Source organism: Malaclemys terrapin, chromosome 12, assembly GCF_027887155.1.
Source record: "Malaclemys terrapin pileata isolate rMalTer1 chromosome 12, rMalTer1.hap1, whole genome shotgun sequence".
In the NCBI taxonomy this organism is placed as follows: Eukaryota; Metazoa; Chordata; order Testudines; family Emydidae; genus Malaclemys; species Malaclemys terrapin.
In genome coordinates, this window is record NC_071516.1 from 38,471,921 (window position 1) to 38,482,347 (window position 10,427).

At 55.4% G+C, this 10,427-nt stretch overlaps 1 protein-coding gene and 1 pseudogene across 2 annotated transcripts; both read left to right on the forward strand.

Moving 5' to 3' along the window:
* Positions 1-1,152: 1,152 nt before the first annotated feature.
* Positions 1,153-3,295, forward strand: LOC128846948 (ribonuclease-like; annotated as a pseudogene).
* Positions 3,296-5,611: 2,316 nt separating this feature from the next.
* On the forward strand, positions 5,612-9,784 carry LOC128846670 (ribonuclease-like). 2 transcript variants are annotated; one of them, XM_054045912.1, is made up of 2 exons: positions 5,612-5,667; positions 8,867-9,784. In XM_054045912.1, exon 2 carries the CDS (start codon positions 8,885-8,887, stop codon positions 9,323-9,325), a length of 441 nt encoding a protein of 146 aa, XP_053901887.1. In that variant the 5' UTR covers positions 5,612-5,667; positions 8,867-8,884; the 3' UTR covers positions 9,326-9,784. The 2 variants fall into 2 exon arrangements, with proteins under 2 accessions (XP_053901887.1, XP_053901888.1); XM_054045913.1 differs by lacking the exon at positions 5,612-5,667 and adding an exon at positions 5,669-5,693.
* The last annotated feature ends 643 nt before the right edge of the window (positions 9,785-10,427 follow it).

Consider the following 10,427-nt stretch of genomic DNA (forward strand, 5'->3'; position numbering starts at 1 on the left):
CACACACACACAAACACACTTTGAACACACACACTCTTTATTTCAGTTCAGTGCCACTGTACAGGCCTGGCAGGTTGGGCAGAGGATACACCAGCCCGGAGGAGAGCCAGTCCTGGGTGGGGTGTCACAGGCAGCCAGGGGCTGTCCAGGACACGGCTACACACTGTGCTGGGGGGTTGTGTGTGTTCAGCTGTGTAACACTCCCCTGTGTTACACATCCAGAGACACACACACATACTGCACAGACACAAACGCTCAGATGAGCATGCACACCCGTATTCATTTCTCACACACATACACAATCACACCCCCATTCATACCCACTGGTTAGACACTCCCCCCATACACTCATACACATACACTCCTGCATACTGCTCACATGCACACTCACCTGCGCTGTTCAGATACACACACACACTGCTCAGACACAAACACTCTTGGACACTGCTCTCTCTCTCTCTCTCTCTCTCTCTAACACACACACACACACACACACACACGGCAGGGGGCAGGACGCAGCCCCAGGAGAGATAATGCCAAGCCCCAGCCAGTCCCTACTCCTCCCCCCGTGTCCCCTCCAGCCCTCACCCTTCCCCCTGGCCCTGGGGCTCAGGTGCAGCTGGGGAGGGAGGGGGCAGAACTGTGATCCAAGAATCTGCTGGGCACAGGCCAAGCATGCCCCTGCCCTGGCTGGGTCACTGCCCCTCTTGATGCCCAGGGATCTGATCAGGGACCCTGGGCAGGGACTAGCTTGGGGTTGTGGTTATGGGGTATCCAGGGCACCCAGGTTAAACCTGTAATGGGGTGGATTCACTGGGGCACCTGGGTAAGGACTCCTGGATTTGAACCTGGCTCTGGGAAGTGTGTGGATCTCATGGATTAGAGCTCAGGGAGGCTGAAAGCCAGGACTCCTGGGTTCCTTTTCCATTCTTGGGGAAACACTGGGTTGAGGATCACAGAGGCAGGTGCACCAAGCACTGGGGCTGTGAGGTTCACATTGTCTCAGGACCCTGCCCTGTGCCCGCTTCCCCCCCAAACTCACTGTCCCACCCTGCATCTCTGGCCCCCAGAGTGGGAGGGGCTGCTGCACCCCAACTGCCCGATAGGGCTCTATATAATGACACCCAAAGGGGAAGGAGACAGAGATACTCAGCTCTGCCTGCAGCTGGATTCATTTCTGACGGGAGCCCCAGGACTTGGGTGAGCTGAGAACAGACCCAGCTAGGGGGGAAATGCAGAGGGAGGGGCACTGCAGATTGACCCCAGGGGGCTGGGAGCAGAATCTGGCCCTGATCACATTGCACTTAGGCGGTGACTCCGCATTGGCCCTGGGTACTGAGACCAGAAACTTGACAAGAGAATGAGAGGAACACTGGGGGACATCTGGAGTCAGGACTCCTGAGTTCTCACCCCAGCTCTGGGAGGGGAGTGGTGTCTAGTGGTCAGAGGAGGGGGGCTGGGACTGGGAGTCAGGGCACTGGACACATTACAGACAAAGCAGTAACGCTGACAGTTCGATTCCTGGCCGGCTGCTCTGCTCGTCATGTGTCTCCACTGGGTCTAGGAGCCCTGGGGTTCATTCCCTGTTTCTTAGGATGCAGATTTCCAAGCTCCCCACCAGATGCAGGCCAAACCCTGGGGTGTGTCCATGGGCACACTGGGCACCCCAGAGGGAGCTGAAGACCCCCAATGTTGACTTCACTCTGCTCAGTTTCCGCACCTGTAATGGGGGGAGAAGAACCCTTTTCTTCCCTGCTCCCTGATCAGCATGAGCTCTGCCTGCATTTCACTCTGTTTCTGGGACACTCCAAGCAGAAAGGGGCCCTGATCTCGGTCGGGGTCTGTGCAGCGCCCGGCACAATGGGGGCCCTGATCTCGGTCGGGGTCTGTGCAGCGCCCGGCACAACGGGGGCCCTGATCTCGGTCGGGGTCTGTGCAGCGCCCGGCACAATGGGGGCCCTGATCTCGGTCGGGGTCTGTGCAGCGCCCGGCACAACGGGGGCCCTGATCTCGGTCGGGGTCTGTGCAGCGCCCGGCACAACGGGGGCCCTGATCTCGGTCGGGGTCTGTGCAGCGCCTGGCACAATGGGGGCCCTGATCTCGGTCGGGGTCTCTGCAGCACCCGGCACAATGGGGGCCCTGATCTCGGTCGGGGTCTGTGCAGTGCCCGGCACAATGGGGGCCCTGATCTCGGTCGGGGTCTGTGCAGCGCCCGGCACAACGGGGGCCCTGATCTCGGTTGGGGTCTCTGCAGCACCCGGCACAATGGGGTCCTGATCTTGGTCAGTTTATTCAGGCTTTAGAGGTAGAATAATTTGGCAAGGGAGGGTTTGGGGTTCCATGGAGAAGGCAAATCCCCATCCTGCGCTGTCTCCATCTATCTCCCTCCCCACACCCCACCTCAGGTCGATCCAGTGACAGACGCGGCCATGGCCCCGACAGGATCCTGCCCCTTGCTCTTCCTGCCCCTCATCCTGCTGGCCGCCTACCTGGCCCAGAACATCATACTACCCGACAGCTACGAGCGGTTTGTGAGCGAACACGTTGATTTCCCCAAGACCAGACCCCCAGTGGCCAGAGCTACTGCAACGTCATGATGCGGCACCTCAGCCTGACCCACCCTGGCTGCAGACCCAGCAACACCTTCATCCACGCCCCCACCAGACAGGTCCGAGCCATTTGCAGCGGCACAGGGAGCTGCGTGTACCTCGCATACAACCAATGCGACAGCAACACAGGCTTCCGCCTCACCACATGCCAGCTGGTGTTCAGTCCCCACCGCCCACCGCGCTGTATCTACAGGGAAATACCCCAGACCCACAGGATCAGCATGGCCTGTAACCAGCAGGAGCAGCCCGTGCACATCATCAGAATCCTGTAGATCTCAGGTGCTAGAAATGGGCTGGGAGCAGGGGTGCCCCTCCTCCCCCTTTCACTGCTATCACTGGGAGCTCTCCTATCCCGTCCCTGCCCCTCCTGCGCTACACCCGCCATAAGTCTCCACAGGGACATGCAGCGTCTCCCCTTATCCCGCAGGCCGGCAGCCTGTGGGGGGATTTACCACACTGGGCGTCCAGTTCCCATCCACACAAGTGAAAATCCAGGTACCCAGCCCCCCGGCTGGTACTGAGCGCCTCAGCCTAAGCCCAGCACCCGCCTTGCTGGGTGCCCATCGTTCAGTACAGCCAGACCCCTTCCCCCATTGGGTATTGGGGGCAGGTTGTGGGGAGAAGATTGTCCCAGGCGGGGCCTTGGAAGCTGTCACTGAGTTTTCTTTCCTTGCTGCTTCTTGCAATAAAACACTTTCCTGCCAATGCAGAATGAGTCAGTTTGGGGGGCTCGGGCATTTTCAGGCTCTCAATGGGGCCTATTTGCTCTGCTAAGCCTGATGCTGAGTTGTGGGGTGTGAAGTGAAGGAAAAGCTCCAGGAAGAAACAAAACCCACAAAGGGAGGGGTGTCCTGTTCTGGGTATGGACAATGGGGTCAGGAGATGACACGGGGGGACTGAGACAGACCCTAATCCTTCCCCGAGGAGACAAACCTCAGCTTGGCCTGTCTCTGAAAGGAGGCTCCCAGCCAGCCTGGCTGGACATCGCTGCAAAGGCTGTGGATGGGAAACTTCCTTAGCCAGGAACGTGTCCTCTTAGCTCACTCTCAGCTCTACCAGGTGGGAACTGCACCCAGTGGGCATCCTGCCCTGACATTTCCCATCACCTCCCTCAGCTCTTATGCGCCTTGGGTGGAAAATTTTCCCTCCTAAAGTCAGACACCCCCCAGCCCTGTCCCTTCACTGACTTCCCCATGGGCCTCGGGATTGTGAAACTTCTCCTGTGTGTGCAGGGTTTCCCCTCCCCCCGTCCCAGGGAGAGCAGCCTGCCACAGACCACAGGGAGGGATCCAGCAATGGCCCAACAACCAACTGACACCCAGGGAGCTAGTGGGGCTGGGCAGCGCAGGATGGGCCTTCGGACCTCGCTCCCTGCCCAGGATGGGCTGGGGCCAGTCCAGGCTGACGGGGTCGTGGGCAGCCCCTGTAGAACCAGATCTGGGCCTTCCCTGGGACTGTGGGGGTGTCAAAGCCCCGAGCCCATGAGCACAGAGGACACTGCAGGGGGAATGGGACAGGAGCCGGTGCAGATAGGGCCTGGCAGGGCCCCATAGTCAGTGTCAGTAGAGAGGGGTGGCTGGGAACTGGCCCCTAGAGCCAGCCCCTCCCCAGTCGTTATCTGCGGGGTCCGGGCTGGGAAAAGACAGAGAAGAAATCCACAATCAGACTAGACAGTGTATCCAGCCACCCCAGCCTGCCCCGGATGCCCCTGGGCCAAGCCAGCCTGGCCTGCTCCGTATCCCCTTGGGCCAAGCCAGCCCGGCCTGTCCTAGATCCCCCTCAGCCCAGCCAGCCCGGCCTACCCCAGATCGCCCTGCGCCCAGCCAGCCCAGCCTGTCCCAGATCCCCCTGGGCCAAGCCTGGCCTCCCCTACTATAACAGGACACATCAGGGGATCAGATGGCGACAAGATCGCTGGTGAGAAAGCCCGAGATCAGCCAGACACAGGGACAAATGCACCCCAGGTACAGAGTGACATAAATACGCTGACAAAACACCCATACACACACGCGCACACACACGTGCACTTTGCACACACACAAACACACAATTTATTTCAGTTCAGTGACACTGCACAGGCTTGGCAGTCGGGCAGAGAATACCCTGGCCTGGAGGAGAGCCAGCCCTGGGTGAGGCGTCACAGGCAGCCAGGGACCATCCCGGATGTGGCTACTCACTGTGCTGGGGGGGTTGTGTCTGGTCAGCTCTGTAACACTCCCCTGGCACCACAAACTCTCCAGCGGTTGTGTTACACACCCAGAGACACTCTCAGGCACAGACACACACACTCATGCACACCCATACACACTGCTCATGCACACATTCCTGCACACTGTTCACTCACTCACACACAAACACACACTCTGCAGAGGGCAGGACACAGACCCAGGAGACAGGACACCAAGCCCCAGCCAGGTCCCGTCCCGCCCATGTCCCCTCCAGCCCTTGCCCTTCCCCCTGGCCCTGGGGTTCAGGTGCAGCTAGGGGGCGGGGGGAGGACTGTTATCCAAGAATCTGCTGGGAACAGGCCAGGCCTGCCTCTCCCCTGGATGGGTTGCTGCCCCTCTTGATGACCTGATCAGGAAACCTGGGGAGGGACTGGGTGGGGGTTGTGGTTATGGGTACCGAGGGCACCCAGGTTATACCTGTTACAGGGTAGATTCACTGGGGCACCTGAGTAAGGACACCTGGGTTCAAACCGGGCTCTGGGAGGGGAGTGGGGTCTCATGGGTTAGAGCTCAGGCAGGCTGGAAGCCAGAACTCCAGGGTTCCATTTCCATTCTTGGGGAAACATTGGGTTGAGGATACCAGGGGCAGGTGCACCAGGTACAGGGGATGTGGGGTTCTCAGTGTCTCAGGACCCTGCCCTGTGCCTGCTTCCCCCCTAACTCCCTGCCACACCCAGCACTTCTGGGCCCCTCAGTGGGAGGAGCTGCCCCCTCCTCCCGAACTGCCTGGTCAGGCTTTATATAAGGGGCCTGGAGGAGGGAAGGAGAATTAGAAACTTTCAGCTCAGCTGGCAACTGGATCCATCTCTGACGGGAGCCCCAGGACTCAGGTGAGCTGAGAACAGACCCCAGCCAGGCAAGAAATGCAGGGGGAGTGGGGGTGACTCTGCATTGACCCTGGGGACTGAGATCAGAAACTTGGCAAGAGAGTGAGAGGAACATGGGGGGCATGTGGAGTCAGGACTCCTGGGTTCTTGCCCCAGCTCTGGGAGGCGAGTGGCATCTAGTGGTCAGAGGAAGGGTGGCTGGGACTGGGAGTCAGGACAATGGACACATTACAGACAAAGCAGTAACACTGAGTTCAGTTCCTGGTCAGCTGCTCTGCTCGTCGTGTGTCTCCACTGGGTCTAGAAGCCCTGGGTTCATTCCCTGTTCCTTAGGTTGTGGATTTCCAAGGGCCCCCCGGAGTCTACAGGCCAAACCCTGGGGTGTGTCCATGGGAGTTGGGTGCCCCAGAGAGAGCTGAAGACTCCAACATTAACTTTTCTCTGCTCAGTTTCCACAACTGTAACTGGCGAAGAAGAACCCTTTCCTTCCCTGCTTCCAGTGCAGCATGAGCTCTGCCTGCATTTCCTTCTCTGTCTGTGACACTGCAAGCAGAAAGGGGCCCTGATCTCGGTCGGGATCTGGGCAGAGCCTGGCACAATGGGGCCCTGATCTCGGTCGGGGTCTGTGCAGGGCCTGCCAGAGTGTGGCCCTGATCTCAGTTGGTGTCTGAAGTGCCTGGCACGTAAGAATATAAGAACAGCCAGACTGGGTCAGACCAAAGGTCCATCTAGTCCAGTATCCAGTCATCTGACAGTGGCCAATGCCAGGTGCCCCAGAGGGAATGAACAGAACAGGTAATCATCAAGTGATCCATCCCCTGTCGCCCATTCCCAGCTTCTGGCAAACAGAGGCTGGGGATACCATCCCTGCCCATCCTAGCTAATAGCCACTGATGGACTTATCCTCCATGAATTTTAGTTCTTTTCTGAACCCTGTTATAGTCTTGGGCTTCACAACATCCCCTGGCAAGGAGTTCCACAGGTTGACTGTACATTGTGTAAAAAAATACTTCCTTTTGTTTGTGACTTATTACTGTTTAATTTATCAATTTGTTCCAAAACCTTCTCTAATGACACCTCAATCTGGGATAGTTCCTCAGATTTAAGCAACAGAGGGTCCTGTGGCACCTTTGAGACTAACAGAAGTACTGGGAGCATAAGCTTTCGTGGGTAAGAACCTCACTTCTTCAGATGCAAGTCTGAAGAAGTGAGGTTCTTACCCACGAAAGCTTATGCTCCCAGTACTTCTGTTAGTCTCAAAGGTGCCACAGGACCCTCTGTTGCTTTTTACAGATTCAGACTAACACGGCTACCCCTCTGATACTTGACTTCCTCAGATTTGTCACCTAAAAAGAATGGCTTGCATCCTTAACCGTGAAGACCGATGCAAAGAATTCATTTAGTTTCTCCACAATAGCCTTATCCCCCTTGAGTGCTCCTTTATCATCTTGATCGTCCAGTGGCCCCACTGGTTGTTTAGCAGGCTTCCTGCTTCTGATGTACTTAAAAAAATGTTGCTATTACTTTTTGAGTCTTTGGCTAACTGTACTTCAAATTCTTTTTTGGCCTTCCTAATTATATTTTTACACTTCATTTGCCAGAGTTTATGCTCCTTTCTGTTTTCCTCACTAGGATTTAACTTCCACTTTTTAAAGGATGCCTTTTTGCCTCTCACTGCTTCTTTTACTTTGTTGTTTAGCCACGGCGGCACTTTTTTGGTTTTCTTACTATGTTGTTTAATTTGGGGAATACATTTAAGTTCAGCCTCTATTATGGTATCTTTAAAAAGTTTCCATGCAGCTTGCAAGGATTTCACTTTTGGCGCTGTACCTTTTAATTTCTGTTTAACTAACCTTCTCCTTTTTGTATAGTTCTCCTTTCTGAAATTAAATGCTACAATGTTGGGCCGCTGTGATGTTTTCCCTGCCACACAAATGTTAATTTTAATTATATTATGGTCACTATTACCAAGGGGTCCAGCTATATTCACCTCTTGGACCTGATCCTGTGCTCCACTTAGGACTAAATCAGGAATTGCCTCTCCCCTTGTGGATTCCAGGACTAGCTGATACAAGAAGCAGTCATTTAAGGTGTCAAGAAACTTTATCTCTATATTCCGTCCTGAGGTGACATGTACCGGGGAGGGAGAGCTCAGTGGTTTGAGCATTGGCCTGCTAAACCCAGGGTTGTGAGCTCAATCCTGGAAGAGGCCATTTAGGGTTTTGGGGCAAAAATCTGTCTGGGGATTGGTCCTGCTTTGAGCAGGGGGTTGAACTAGATGACCTCCTGAGGTTCCTTCAAACCCTGATATTCTATGATTCTACCCAGTCAATATGGGGATAGTTAAAATCCCCCATTATTATTGAGTTTTTTATTTTAGTAGCCTCTCTAATCTCCCTGAGCATTTCACAGTCACTATCACCATCCTGATCAGGTGGTCGGAAATATATCCCTACTGCTATATTCTTATTGTTCAAGAATGGAATTACTATCCATAGAGATTCGATGGTACTGTTTGGTTCATTTAAGATTTTTACTTCATTTGATTCTACGTTTTCTTTCACATATAGTGCCACTCCTCCACCAGCACCACCTGTTCTGTCCTTCCGATATATTTTGTACCCTGGTATTATTGTGTCCCATTCATTATCCTCATTCCACCAAGTTTCTGTGATACCTATTATATCAATATCCTCATTTAATGCGAGGCACTCTAGTTCACCCATTTTATTATTTAGACTTCTAGCATTGGTGTATAAGCACTTTAAAAACTTGTCACTAGTTAGCTGTCTGCCATTACATGATGTAATTGAATGAGACTTTTTTTCATTTGACTGTTTCTCATCAGATCCTACCTGTATTTTATCATCTTCCATATTCTCTTCCTTACTAGGACATAGAGAATTCCACTAAAAGATCCACCCCAAAGGGATGTCTCTGTCTGAATCATGTGCTTTTCCACACCTGTCAGCTTTTCCCCCAGACCTTTGTTTAAAAACTGCTCTACAACCTTTTTAATTTTAAGTGCCAGCAATCTGGTTCCATCTGGCACAATAAGGACCCTGATCTTGGTTGGGGTCATGAGGCTTAAGGGGTGGAATGGGCTGGCAGGGGGAGGGGTTCAGGCCCAGGAGGTTCCATGGAGAAGGCAGATTCCCACCCCACACTGTCTTCATCCATCTCTCCCCACTCCCCACTGCAGGTCAATCCAGTGACAGACATGGCCATGGCCCCAAGGGGACCCCGCCCCTTGCTCTTCCTCACCATGGTCCTGCTGGCTGCCTGTCTGGCCCAGCTCAGCGAAGGCGCCACCTACCGGCAGTTCCTGAACCGACATGTTGACTTCCCCAAGAGCGGTGGCAACAACCGGATCTACTGCAACCGCATAATGCAGCGCCGAGGCCTGACCCGCCCTGTCTGCAAATTCACCAACACCTTCATCCACGCCCCCACCGGTCAGGTCCAGGCCATCTGCAGGGGTGCAGGGAGATGCCACGGACGCAACTTCTGCGACAGTAACGCATCCTTCCGCCTCACCACCTGCCGGGTGGTGCCCGGCTCCCGCCCGGGGCGCTGTGTTTACAGGGCCAGAGTCCAGAACCGCAAGATTCGCGTTGCCTGTAACCAGCGGCTGCCCGTGCACTTTGAAAGAATCCTGTAGACCCCGGGCTCTGGCCATGGGCTGGGAGCAGGGGGGCCCCTGTTCCCCCGCTTTCGCTGCTGGGGGCTTTCGTGCCCCATCCCTGTCCCTGCCCCTCCTGGGACAATGTTTGCCACAAATACATTCAGCATCTCCTCTTATCCCACAGGCCGGCAGCTTCAGGCTTGCGGGGTGCAGGGGATTTCCCATGCTGGGAGCCCAGTCCCCATCCACACAAGTGAAAATCCGGGTGCCCAGCCCCTGCAGCAGGCACTGAGACCATCAGCCTGAGCCCAGCACCTGCCTCACTGGGTGCCCATTATACAGTATGGCCGCCCCCTCCCACCCGACATAAATTGGGTAGTGGGGGACAGGTTGTGGGGAGAAGATTGTCCCAGGCGGGGACCTGGAAGCTGTCCCTGAGTTTTGTTTCCTTGTTGCTTTTTGCAATAAAACACTTTCCTGCCAGTGCAAAATGAATCGGTGTGTTTTATAGATTCTAGGACTGGAAGGGACCTCGAGAGGTCATCGAGTCCAGTCCCCTGCCCGGGGCTGGAGGCATTTTAGGGCTCTCAAAGGGGCCTATTTGCCCTGCTGAGCCTGATGCTGAGCTGTGGGGTGTGAAACCACAAGGAAAAGCTCCAGCAAGAAACAAATCCTGCAGGGGGAGGGGTGTCCTTGCAGCAAATTGCTGTTAAATAAACTTCCCCTGAATTTCAGTGTAACCCACACCGGTGCTGTGCGTCCAGGGGGCCTGTCATCGGAGAGGGACCTGGGGAGCTGGGGGCCCTGTCCCTCTGCCGGCAGTGGGTCTGTGAATGCCGTGTCCCCCATGGAACCGGGGCTGGGCACCGCAGGGCGACGCTCAGAGGGGTTGGCGTGTGCCTGTTGCTCCAGAAGAACGGCCAGACTGGGTCAGACCAACGAGCCAGTGGCCTGTCTCTGACAGCGGCCGGTGCCAGATGATTCAGGGGGAATGAACAGACCAGGGCAATTATCGAGTGATCCATCCCCTGCCAGCCAGGCCCATCTTCTGGCTTCTGCTCACCCACAGAGGGACAGAGGCGCCCACGTATACTGAGAGGGGAGGGTTTGTGTTGCCCGTGGCCAGCAGAGTCAGGGA